Here is a 13,120-nt window from a genome sequence, read left to right on the forward strand (position 1 = left end):
CCCCCCCACTCCCCTTTTTAAGTCCTTCAGAATTAAATCCTTTGCTCAAGTGCTTATTTTTGCCCTTCTACAATGACAGAAAGAAAAATAATACATAAACTAAAAATTCAGCTTTGAGAAAAAGGCCAATAATGAAATATCTGCCGAAGACTCTGCAATATGTGTCTGTCAGAGAAAAAAAGCAAACATTCTTATATTTGAATCTCTGAAATGTAACTGCACCAGACTAGTTGGGGAAAATTTGTTTGAAGATGTATTACGTTCCACGATCAAATGGAAAAAATGGCACCTGTCATCATATTTAGAAAACAGCTGGGTAACATGGCCAAGTGCCATAGTCTCTTTTCACATGGCCTTTATGCTGAAACCATCCAAGCTCCATTCTCAGCAACTGGAGAAACCCTGTGCCTTTAAATGGTTACAGAAACATCTACTTAGGGGGGCCAGCTCTTATTGCAGCAAAGCCTGCTTCTGATGCTTCTAATTAGCAGTTAATGGATTATACTTTACTTTTATAACCAACCCAGCAGGCACTCTTCTATAGTATTTTTCAGCTATTTTTGGTAGAAGATATATGCAATCACGCTGCTCTTCATGCTTTCATTTGGAGCATGCAGAAAATATTAGCAATAAAGCACTATCTGAGATTATTTTACCACTCATATGCTTAATTTAAGTTCGAATATGCATTTCCTCAATGTTATTTTCTTTCATGTAATGTCTTAGAAAACTGTAATGGGTTAATTGCCCTATCTGATCTAGACTTTTATGCAGAATCTCCTAAATACATACTTATTATTAATTAAAATATTTATATACCCAATGAAAAGTCTGGTTTTTTTTGCACTTGCAAGCACAGCTCCAGTATGTATTCATTTAGGAAAAAATGTTTTTCTAGGTGAGTCTGGTACGGGTACATTCAGAAGATTAGATGGGCTTGTAGAAACTAATGATTTTTATCCTTGCTTGGAATTAAAATGAGGTTAGTAGCATTAAAGATTTGCTACATGTGTGTATGTATGTGTGTGTGTATGTGCATGCCCATACACATGTGGAAATATATATGGAAATATTATATATATACAATATCCACAGTATGTATACCAACTTGGGCATGTGAATATAAATATATGTTTAATACAGAAGTAAACTTTCATAGGTTTTAGTTGGAAGTTTATACTCTTTCCCCCATCAGGGAATTAATTTGATGTCAGTTTGTAGCAGGAAACCTAGTTTACTGAGGCTGTCTTAGAACCTGCTCTGTTCAGGATGCCTTTCCAGTAGGACAAGGTCTAACGCTGGTTAAACTGGAACAGGAGGGGGAGCTCTCACAGCACCGGCCAGGAAAGGGGAGGATGAGGTGCCCAAGCCTAGGAAAAGAGGGGTAGAAGCAACCATCTGCAGGTGAGATGCACTATCATCACTCTGTTCCTAATTACTGTGGTCCCTTCACCAAAGTGGCTTCTCCATCCCTTGCTTAGTTACACACACACACACACACAGACAAAGTTGTTGTCTTAAAAACACAGAGAATGGCTTAAATTCCAGGTTAGTTGATGAGAAGCTCAACAAAACCCATCAGTGTGCTCCTGCATCCCAGAAAGCCAACCTGGGCTACAACAGAAGCACCATGGTGAGCAGGTTGCGGGAGGGGATTCTCCCCCTCTCCTCTGCTCTGGTGAGATCCCACTTGGAGTGCTGTGTCCAGCTTTGGAGTCCCCAGCATGGAAGGAATGTAGACCCATTGATTGGAGCGAGTCTGGAAGAGGCCACAAAGATGCTCAGAGGGCTGGAGCACTTCTCCTATGCAGAGAGAAGTTGGGAATGTTCAGCCTGGAGAAGGCCCTGAGGAGGTTTTATAGTCTCCAGTACCTAAAGGTGACCTGTAAGAACGAATGGGGACACTCTTTTTAGCAGGGTATAATGCAAGGGAAAATGGCTTTGAACTGACAGAGGGCAGGTTTAGATGAGATATTAGGGAGAAATTTTTTACTGTGAGGATGGTAAGATACTGGAACATGTTGCCAAGAGAAACTGGATGCTTCAGGCCTGGAAGTTTTCAAGGCCAGGTTGGATGGTGCTTAGAGCAACCTGGTCTGGTGGAAGCTGTCCCTGCCCATCGGAGTGGGGTTGGAAGTTGATGACCATTAAGGTCGCTTCCAACTCAAACCATTCCATTATTTTATGGTATTATGACTTGCAGTAAAGGAAGTGCCACCTGCAAGTCTCCTGCTTTGAAAGCACTGCACTTGCTGGGTACAAGACTGTACAGCACTTAACTGGTATGGTCATGTTTGTTGACTGCAGTGAATTTCAAAAGGCTCTCCAGAAAAATAATATTTTTACACTATTATTTTTACAGAGCAAAGGCTAAAAAGAAAAGGAAGGGAAGGAAAAGGAAAGGTTGGATAGTGGTTATTATGTAAAATAGCTCCCTGACTGTGATGAGACATGGGCAGCTTACTTTCTGTCCTGGTTCTTTATGAGGATGGATTTGAGCTTTTCCTCTGTCATGTAACATCCCAGTGGAGTAGGGGGAGGAGGCTGGCTGTGCAGGGGATGAAGAGTTGTTTTTTCCTTCCCCCTCGCAGCTGTCTGTGCTGTAGGTGGGGAACAGAGGGATATATTCTGGGCAGAGCCAGTCCCACCTTTAGAGAACAGGTCCTCACTGTTTAATCCACATTCCTTTCCATTTTCTTCAGAACAGTGCAGCAGAAGACTACCCTCTTCTTGAATCAAGGCCACAGCTGAGCTTCTCTGCAATTATTTCATGTTTGCTCACTTGTAATCAGCAGAAGCTATTCTGAAATGTTCAAATGTGCTATTATGTTTCCTTTATGAAATAATGAGATTAATTAATCTTATTTCTTTTCCCCTTAAGAGAGCTCCCTCTCCCTTAGTTCTGCTTTCTCCCTACACTTCTGCAAAGGTAAAGTCCATCTTTGTGCCTGCACTATCTTGTCATAGTGCACTGTAAATGGTGTATGAAGGCTTCAGGATTTGCCTTTTCTCAGCCTCTGTCTGAAGTGTTGGTTGAAGCACATGGCACCTTAGAGCTGCATTTCTGACCTCCACATCAGAGTAGTGAAGACAAGTCTGAGACATCTCAAGTTCAGTGACAGCATCCCAAGATCTCCATCAGCCAGAACTGTGGTGTTGCCCTTCTGAGTTTTGTCTCTTGGCAGTTTTGTGCCAGGCAAGCCAAGCTTTGCAGTAGTTGAGGTTATTGAGGAGAACTTCATCCAGAAGAGTAAGGCTCCCTCAAGCAGAGTTTGGTTTGAGTTCTCAGAAGGTCAGCGTGGGAAGCTCTCCATAAAAGCTGAACTTTGATGTTGTCAGCCAAGACAGATTCAGAAGATTTGGGAACATTTTTTTTTCCCTTCTTTATAATTATGTGAAACGCGGGAGACCTGTGAATAGGGTATTTTTAGATTGTACTTTCAAATATACGGTATCATAGTATGACAGCAAATTAAAATTCTTATCAAATCTTCTTTTTTTTTAATTTCTTTTTTTTTTTTAAGAAATGTAATGAAACTCATAGTAGAAAGTTTGATAAAGAGCAGTGTGCTGCTTGGCACAGAAATTCTGCTCCTGTTACTAAATGAAACATCACTGGTTGCTCCCATTTAGATGAACACTTTTGGAAGTTCTTTTTTTTAAGGCTAGCGGATTGGACTTCTAATTTTAACTCCTATGGTTTATAATTAGAAACATTTCCAAACTTGTTTACAAACACCTACACTTGACAGTATGTGTCTGCAATTTTAGAAAGACTCACTTGTCACTTCCAGTGGGGGTTGAGAGGGCATCTGAGTTCTTTGTTTGTACAGTTAGTTTCAGGACACTGAAACAAAAGTACATTTTTTTAAAATAAGGGTATGAGAATGTGATGTTTCATGAGAGGGATGCATGCACCTAATCAGCAAATAGGTCTTACTGAGTAGTTGTGGATTATTTCAAAGTCAGTAGGATTGATTTTTAGTGGTCATTTGGAGGAAGATCTGAACTGGCACCCAAAGGAGAAATTCCAAGAACTCATTTTAGCAGTTGAGTCTCTCAATTGGAAAGGATGCTTTGCAGGTTTTCTGTTTTAATCTGTACTTAAGACATATTGCTTTCTTGCCAGCTGTCCCTAAGAAGTTATTCAGAAAGAGCTTTAAATGACTTTTGAAAAAATTATTGCATTGTTATTTCATATGAGTTTGGAAATAAGTTGCTGAGTGTACAGGGAATGGTGGAGCATGGTTGCCCTTGCTCCTGTGTGGGATGTGTGTATTAAACAAGTTTGTATGCAACTTGTTTGCAGTGTAGTGAATATCATACTATCTTACTCACTGGTCAAGTGTACAATCACATTAAAAGTGATCAAGATACTTTACCAAAATTTAAAAATAAAATCCTTTTGGCACTTTATATATATCTGACTTTTAGCCGCATCTCATAGGTTAACAATGTTGCTTATCAATTTCTAGTGTAATGGGAAAGATTGTTGTTGCTAAAAATTGATGTTGCGTGGGAGGGTGTCAGGAAGAACCCTCTAAATATGCTTCAAGGATACAGCTGAACCAGAAGTAGTCAAAGCAGACTTAAGTAGTAGTGGCATAAGGTGTCCTATTGATTGCTTAATGCTCATGTTGTTCCTAATTAGTATGAAAAACTTTGGTTAATTAGATCAGCCTGTTTGGCTGTTATGTCCTTTACCAGGAACCATGGTCTTCAAGAGACTCCGACATAGAAGAGGATAAGAAAGCCACAAAGCAGAATGTCTTTATTTTCTGCTGTTTTGGTGTCCATAAAAGCGTGGACCTGGATCCGTTTGAGGAATCCACATTGATGTCAAAGGATCGTGTCCTCAGAGGCACTTACTCTCTATCAGTCTCACTGAGAGTGGATGTAAGTGGAATTAGGCACCTAAATACCTTTGTGTATGCTTGTTCTTTGGAGGCAAACCTGCAGTGTGCAGCCTGTGTGTTGTGCTTGACCCCTCTGCAAAGCACACAGCAAACTCACTGGGGGGCTCTTCCAAAGCAATTGCTCAAAAGTAAACAAACAGATAATTACATAAAGCTTCTGAAGTATGATGCACAGGTCTGGAGAATTAGGTTTTGCCTTCTGTAAACCAGCTGTGCCTCATATCAGTGTTTCTGAATTCCTTTACGGAAGTACAGTTTTAACAAGCATTCACTTTTCTAATTTTTTTCTTTCACTAAAATTTAAAAAAATTTTACTTTTGAAACAAGTAGGCTAGCTAAAATTATGATGTTACTTAGATACTGCACAGCATAATTTCTTAGCAAGTATAGCTGCAATTAATAAATTGTGTTGCAACCATATTAGGCTGCTACCATGTTTGAAAATAGCTTCAAACACAGCTTACAAGCTCCAGTGTTGTCAAGGTCCCACTTCATCAGAGTTAGAAATACACGACATTTTAGAAATGGCTCATGATTCAAATATGACCATAGAAATTAGACTTAAGTGGAATTTAATACCACTTCATGCTTAACTAGAAATTTCTCTTTTTCTGATGAATTCTATCTGGAAATAGCACTTTCACAACTGATGTACTGAGAGAAATGCCAGTGTTTCCAGTTTTCCTCTATTTTGGTTTGCTCGTGTCTGCTCTGTGCCCACTTTCTTAAGTGTTAATATGTAGAAATGTTTCCAAAAAGTAAGTGGAGGCTTGAAATAAAGATCTGTGCAAGTGTATAAAGATCCCAATGATCCAGCTATGCCTTGAAAACAGGCAGAAACCTCTTCGATATCGTAAGTCTTGACTGACCATGAAGTTAGTGAGAAGATCTCTCAGATGTACCTGATAAGAAAGAAAGACCTCTATGGAATATTTGTAGAGTTATCTAACCTACATGGGCCTGACCAGTTCTTCATTGTGTGTATTTGGTGTATGTGTGATCTGTTCTCAGGATAATCTTCCTGGTTCCTATAGGGAAACTTAATGGAAAAATCTTTCTTTGGGTGCATTTAAAATGATACTATTTTCCTCAGAAAGTGATAATTGAAGTAAATACAGGAGTCATGAAAAGAAGGGAAATGGGCGTCAGAGTTCTTCTTTGGTTCTTCTCTTAAAAAATAACTCTTACTTCAGATAAAATTGTTGCTCCTCACAAAGAATCCCATATGCCATCTCATATCACAAGAGAAGACTCTCGAGAAGGCAATATCTGCTGTGAATATATAAGGGGACAGCTTGTATATTGTTAATGTAAATTCCCAACCCATGAAGTCCTAGCATTGGAGTTATGGTTGCATCCCCAGGGCTGGAACGCATTGCAAATCCCTGAGATGCAAATTCTTTGCCTGTCTCCCATGGTACATAGCTGTAAACCAGTCTTTGAAAATCCATAAGTAGGTGTAAAACATGTATTTTCCATGGAAGCAATGACATTAAAGAGGGACCCTGACTATGACAATGGCCTATTGTAAATTATCTGTAACTTAAATTTTTGCTTTTATTTTTTATTCCTGGTACCTATGTTTTATGTGAGCAGCTTTTTCATATATCTCCAGTAATTCCATGCCATGCCAAAAATATGTGGGTTTACTTCTTAAAGAAACTGCTATATGCTAATAGTACCTGAGCTGAAGGGTTACCCAGAGCAAATGTGTAAGAAGTGAAACTGTTCCAGGATAACCTGCCTCGGTTTAGGGGAGAGTTAATGATAAATTTATTTTCCTGACCTGTCTGCCAAATATTTGTACACTAATTAGGTCCTATTTTGAGGGCAGAGCATGTGAGCTTGTAAGGAACCCCTTGTACAGGATGGGAAGGGCAAGAGGGTTTTTGTCCCTAGTGAGTGCAAACCCCATCTTTTTTACGTAGCATCACCTAAATATGTGCATTATTTCTAAGCAGCATGTGAATCCCTGGGCTCATATGGAGGCACTTCTTAAATTGTCTCATGAATAGCTGTAGCCAGCTCAGGTGTTCAAGTGTAGAGAGCATTGGGGAAGAAACTGAACTGAGTCAAGGCATAATCATGGTTTTAACTTTATATAATGTCTTTTGCAATATAATAGAAAAATTACCCTTATGACTAGTGGCAGGACCTGTTGTATAAGTAATCCAGCCATGGTGTTGGTTGGTATCTTGCTTTTCACTTGAACCTCTCTGCGATGCAGGTCTTGGAGGAGTGAGTGCCTGGTGCAGTCTCTGCCTGACTCCTTGGTAAGTCATTCAAGTCTATCTTTCTGTACAGTCACTTTCTAAACTGCTCAGCAAAAATAAGGAATTTTTTCATAGAGTGCTTTTAAAGAGAGCTGCTAATCAATTTTTCTTATTATTTTATGCCCTGTGATTTTTACACCACCCCCACCAGCTGGTTAATCATGCAAAAGCTGAACACTTCATTAGCCAGAACATGTTTGCCCATGGGCATTTCTGTAGTAAATTAGTTCTTTCTATTTATACAGGTAAGTCATGGCCAAAAGTCTTTAAGGTGCCAAAGGTAAGGGTTCGAATTAATTCCTTTTTTAAGTTTTCAAAAGAACTAGGTTTAACTTTGTGTGCTGTTGATTTGAAATTACTTTTGAATTAACGATAGTGTGGGTAAATGAGCATTGTCGGGCTGTTCAGAGATGCATTGTGCCTTTCTGGGTCTCAAATTTGGCCTTTGTAGTGCAGGCTGCCTTAAAAAAAAAGCAACAAAAGACCCCAAAACGCATGCACTCACATATATAGATATATATACACATACATGTATATGTATATGCACACTATCTTCATGTAGAGACTCTGCTTCTTAGAGTGGCATGTGGCGTATTGACCCGTGTTTTTCCTTTCTTACTCTGTGCCTTTTATACTATTAATTGAAAATATGTGGTTTGCAGATGCTTTTTTGCCTCAAATCAAATGGTGCCCTCTGAAAGCCTAGTTTAGCTTGACAGTGAATTTAGCTTTCAGGCTTTGGCCATTGCAATATTGTTTGAATGCCACCATTTCCTGCAATCAATGTAATTTTATATCTACTTGGAATAGAAAGTCAAGATGGTGATTGCCTTAATTTAACTCAGTGTTGTATTCATTAAGGAGCTGATCCCAAATTCCTTTCAGATCAAAGTCTGTCTTGATTTCAGTGGAACCTTTCAGTGCACAAGGTGTGCGGTAGCCTTCTAAAATGTTGTCATTGTGAATAGTGAATAAAAACTAAATGTGTTGCTAAATTTAGGCTGTTGCTCATGTCAGCTTCCTTTTCTAAATGACGGTAAGTGCATTCCATAAATAGTATGCCTCTTATGTTGTCATATCTCTTTGGCTTGCTTTGCAGTATTTTACAGGATATTTGCAAATGAATTTTGTGTTCAGTAGGCAGGGGATGAAAATAACACTACTCATTGGGACTCCATTAACCCACAGCTAATGAGGAACCATTTCGAGGGCTGGATGAGTGTAATTCAGATTAGCCTGCATGCCAGGCTGCTCTGCTCTTGCTCAGCCTCGCCCCATGCCACGCTCCCCGTGCCGTGCTCCGGACGGACGGAGCCTGGAGCGGCACAGCTCTGGCACTGCCTTTGGCCAGTTAAGTTTTCTGTGCTTCGGTTCTCCTTTTGGAAGGTAGGAGAGGAGAGGGAATGCGTGTGTGTGTGTGTGTGTGTGCATGTGTGTACTCATAGATAGGTGACAGTGATCTTGACCTCCATGGTCAGGTGTTTTGGGATGTAATGAAATACTCCTCAAACACTCCACTTGTGCTCGCTGGTTGATAGCATTGTTACCTGTAGAAAAGGGTACTACATGGTGACAGTAAAGGTGGTCCAGACTGGCCCTTAATTAATTCTGTTTTCAAAATCTATATTAGTGACTGTCGTGAGGGCACCTGGGCACTTTACATCAATAAAATAATCAATTTAAAAAATGTGTAGACCAGAACTCTGTGTTCACTAACAAAACTCCTGTTCCCCGTTATGACTAAAGGTCAGTCCAAGGCTGGCCAAGCAGGCAGGACTCGCATTCCTGTGCCTTGGCACTTGCCAGGCGCGGCTCTGGCGGAACACCACCGACAGCAGCTTCCAGATGCCCGCAGCCCCTGCGGAGACCGGCTCGCTGATGACCGGCGACTTGTTAACCCCCTGCGTGTCTCAAGTTGGTTTCAGGACTGAAGGAAAAGGTGGGGAAAAACCAATCCCTGTTAAAAGTGTGACTTTGCCAGTTGCTGGCACTCTACTGAAGTGTAGGCAACAGGGATTTGGTGGAGCTGTGCTGCTGGAATGGAGGGAGGAAAAAAGAGACCTTGTGGAGAACAGGCTAGACATCTCTTAACTGCAGAAACTTTAGAAACTTTTTAGAAGACGACAAATGTTACATTATGCAAGCTTAGCAAATTCTCTAGGAATATAATCCTTCCCAGTTTTTGCTTAACATATGTTAATATTTTATGATACCTGTGCATTAAGGGACCGTTCCTACAATGTTTAAATGAGTTTGGGCTGCTAAATTGCCTTTGTGGACTCTTAAAAAACACTACTGGTCACTGCAAATTAGCTAAATTCCCAATCTCGCTTAACACGCTGATGATATAAAATCAGATTTTTTCTGTTTTTCATGTATTAAGTGAACATGTGCAATTAAATTAAATGTTGATGCAAAGCTGCATTTTATTTATTTCTATTAGTACATTTGGGGAAGTAATCCCACTTTAATACATATCTAATTGTGCAAGCAGCACTGAAACTAGGAGTTCCTGGACACTGGTGTAATATTTTGAATGTGAAATGATAATATATTTTCATGTCTTGAAATACAATTGAACTCAAGCTGAGCTTAAAAATCCAAGATCTGATTCAGGAGAATTCAGTCCCATCTGGCTGGTGGGTAGCAGGTGTGCAGTGTGTGTTTGAGGGAGTGAGGTGATTGCAGGGAGTGAAACATTTCTCTTTTCCTGTAAAGCTTTAATTCCAGTTTAATGCTGTGGTCTGAAGCTCTCTGAAGTTTAAGTTCTTGTGTAATTACCTATATCTGTTGTTGGTCTCCATTCTTAGACAACATAATGGTGATGGTGAATGGCAGAAGCGAGTAAATGTCTGGCATTATGAAGAAATATGGTTTCTAATTCTAAAAGTTTGGATTTATTTTCTATAACACCCAAGTCCCTCGTATGGGAGAGTGTGTTTTTACAAATTGATATAGACATGATCCTTGAAAACCAAATGAGAAAGGTTTCATTAGAGTGTTCAGGATCAAGGTCTTTTGAGTACTGTTACGCATTCCCACTGCAGCACAGAGAAGGTTCGTGTCATCTATATATTTTTATAAAAGCAAAAAAAAACGTATTATACAATTTGTGTTTTCATCCCATAATAGACAGACTCTACATTTTTATTACTGCAGTTATAACAAGGGAGGGTTTTTTAATCTTTAGAAGTATTTTAACAATCTATTGCATACTTTGTTACCATATAACCTTAAGAAACTTCTCCTAGCCTTTCTCATTTTCCTCTTTTTCTTTCCCTTCATCTTTGGATCAGATACTGCCAGTCACCCCCTGCCTCTGCCTGGGAGCTTTTTGCTTGGGAGGTTCAAGAATCTGCACTTCCTTGACTTTTGTCACTAGCTGTCAAGTCAGCTCCCTTTCACACTCCTATCAACTTTCCCTCTTCCAACTTTTAAATATTTCCTCTTCTTTTTATTTGTCTTCACCACTATGTAACTTTATGATGAGAAGTCTTCCAGTGCATGAGCTTTTTATGGGAGTTGGCACGCAAAGCTCTTATTACTTAACAAAATAAGTAAGCAAACATACTTCTTTTACAGTTTTTGAGTTCACATTACTACAGTAGGTGACACTTTTGCTGCTGTATTTCACAGGTTTTTTTCATGGTGAGCTGACTTAATTTCTAATGTAGAGTGGAGCTGGTGCTGTGTTGCCAAGGGATGTCCATCTGGTTTGACAGATGAAATGATAAACATTTCTCTGGACATCCCTGTACAGTTCTCCCTTTTGTTTTTTTGCTTTATGAAGTTAAATGGAGGAGGTCACCCCCTTTGACAGAGCAAATTCTTTTTTCTAGCAATCGGGCTTTGCAAGAAAACATTTTTTATTAAGCAAGTCATCCATACCACACCGTAGGCTGTTTGAGTGTAACAGTATGTTACAGTCTGCAAAGTTAATGCAGTTAATATTCAACTGAACTTTTGGGGGGTTGCTAATCCCTTAGGCGGGCTTAGCAGAAAGGGCAAACATATTTATAGCACTTTGAATCAGACTGCAGTGAACAAGTACGAGTATGTGTTATACCATGCAAATGTTACACAATTTCAGGAAAGCTCAGTGCATAATCATCTTTTAATAGTATTTAAGTTGGTGAAATATCTTGTCTGTAAGCAGCCCAGTTGTTGGTTCAGTGGACAACAGGTCTGTTAAAATGAAACTCAGTGAAAAGTCTTGAGATTCTTGTTCTGGTGGTAAGTTCTGAAGGTTCTGAACAGATTTATGGGCTGTCTAATTAGGAGCTAACTATATTCTTTAAGCTCTGTCATTTGTATTATTCCCTAATAGGATTTAATTGGACTTTGTCACATATCTGGCTATGACTGAGTGTGTGCAGGGCTGTCAGCAGCCTCTTCCGTATAGACCTCGGTCTCTTACTGTCTTTGTAGAAATAAAAAGATCATACGTGAGGAATCTTTTCTCCAGAGTGGAAGTGTGACACTGGACAGAGTTTGCTTTGGTTGGAGCTGTGGGCATGCCCGGCAAAAACAAGAGTTAAGTCACAAGTTTCAGGCAGTTCATGGAGAAGCTGAAGTGCTCAGGCTGAAAATGTCCAGCAAGGAGGGTCACATCTCTGTGAGACAGAAGATCTCCACATTTATGCCATGGACAAAATTTGCATTGAGTGTAAAGTTACATAGAAGAGCACATAAAGGGCCCTGTACTGCTGCCATCCCATCAAGAGCCAGAGAAAAAGGAATTATGATCTTGGATTTTACACACAATTTGATTGTATAGAATTTTTAGTCAAATAAAAAAGAGATCTGACATCTGGAAGTCAACAAATAATCATTTGTGCTTTTTAAAAAAAATTATTTTATTTTGAAAGAGATGAATGCAGTTGCTAACAGCTGTTATCTGTATCATAAATTTTTGAGGTAAATTTCTGGTGCCCTATCAATGCAGGCCTGACAAAGTGTCCGTTCTAATCAAGATTCTTAATGTGTTTTACATTTTGGCTATTTTTTCCATTTTTTCTAGATATTAACTATTGGAAAGAGTGACTACAACATGGAACCTGACTTTAAAGGGGGCTCAGGTGCCTGAATTTACACATGCACTCTAGTTACTCATTGATTTGCCATCTTACTTGTACCCACTCCTTTCCTTTTTCCTTTGCTCTTTGTGAAGCATACTGGCCACTCATAGTCCTTCAGGAAAAAGTCCAACAAAATAATTCATGTGTCAGAATAGTTGGAAAAATGGAAATATGTTGCTAAAGATTTTCAAATCAATTTGTTATATTTTCAGTTAAAAATAGCATGACTGAATACCAGAGCAAGTCAAAATTTTGTATTGGAGTTATTTATAGCTGAAGTACCTGAAAATAACTAGTTTATTATGTACAGAATTTGAAATTCCAGAATATATTAAAATATTAGCTCAAAGGTCAAAAGCCTCTCCCAAGGAAGGAACGAACTCAGAAGGGAATTTGGGCTAATCACGTTGGTTCTGTAATGGTTGCACAGGGGTGTTTGTGGCTTTCTTTGGTTACCCATTCTGAATGTCCCCAGCTCATCATTGGATCAGCTTCCATGCGAATTCTAGCAGGATTCAGCCTGAAGCCTTGACCTCTACAACACAATCCCATAGCATTTCTGTTGCTGAACTGAGCAGTAAGGGCAGGGTCCACTGCAAAGGCCTGACTTCACAGAGTGTCCTGGTGGAGGTCTGCTGGACCTTAGCTACACATCCTGCAACCGTCTTGGAGCTTAGAAATGGCATAAACTATCTGTAGTTTTATTGTGAAAACATAGCTAACAGTCTGATGATGTTAACTGTGTTAAAAGGTTGTGGGGGGGTGTGGTGTGTGTGTTTCTGTGCTGAACTCTATACATTTATCAGCTCTTTTTATAGTACCGTTCCCAGCAGCATTCCCAGGAGCAGTCCAG

At 39.6% G+C, this 13,120-nt stretch overlaps 1 protein-coding gene across 13 annotated transcripts in view; it reads left to right on the forward strand.

The window, feature by feature from the left end:
- Window positions 1-13,120, forward strand: part of ESRRG (estrogen related receptor gamma) — a 390,416-nt gene that overhangs the window by 45,579 nt on the left and 331,717 nt on the right. For 4 of the 13 annotated variants that reach the window (XM_088052404.1, XM_014252903.2, XM_014252908.2 and 1 more), the window contains exon 2: window positions 7,144-7,189. The exons of 6 other annotated variants lie outside the window; for them this stretch is intronic. Coding sequence is in view for 2 of the 7 variants with exons in the window: in XM_014252900.2 (XP_014108375.1) it covers window positions 7,144-7,189 (46 nt within the window). In the remaining 5 variants the exon portion in view is untranslated. Of the gene's footprint in view, window positions 1-7,143; window positions 7,190-7,434; window positions 7,470-13,120 lie in introns of all 13 variants that reach the window. 3 more of the 13 variants (XM_014252904.2, XM_088052399.1, XM_014252901.2) reach the window with 1 other exon arrangement.

Source organism: Pseudopodoces humilis, chromosome 3, assembly GCF_049639895.1.
Source record: "Pseudopodoces humilis isolate 2021_Gansu_Grassland_sample_001 chromosome 3, ASM4963989v1, whole genome shotgun sequence".
Classification (NCBI taxonomy): Eukaryota; Metazoa; Chordata; class Aves; order Passeriformes; family Paridae; genus Pseudopodoces; species Pseudopodoces humilis.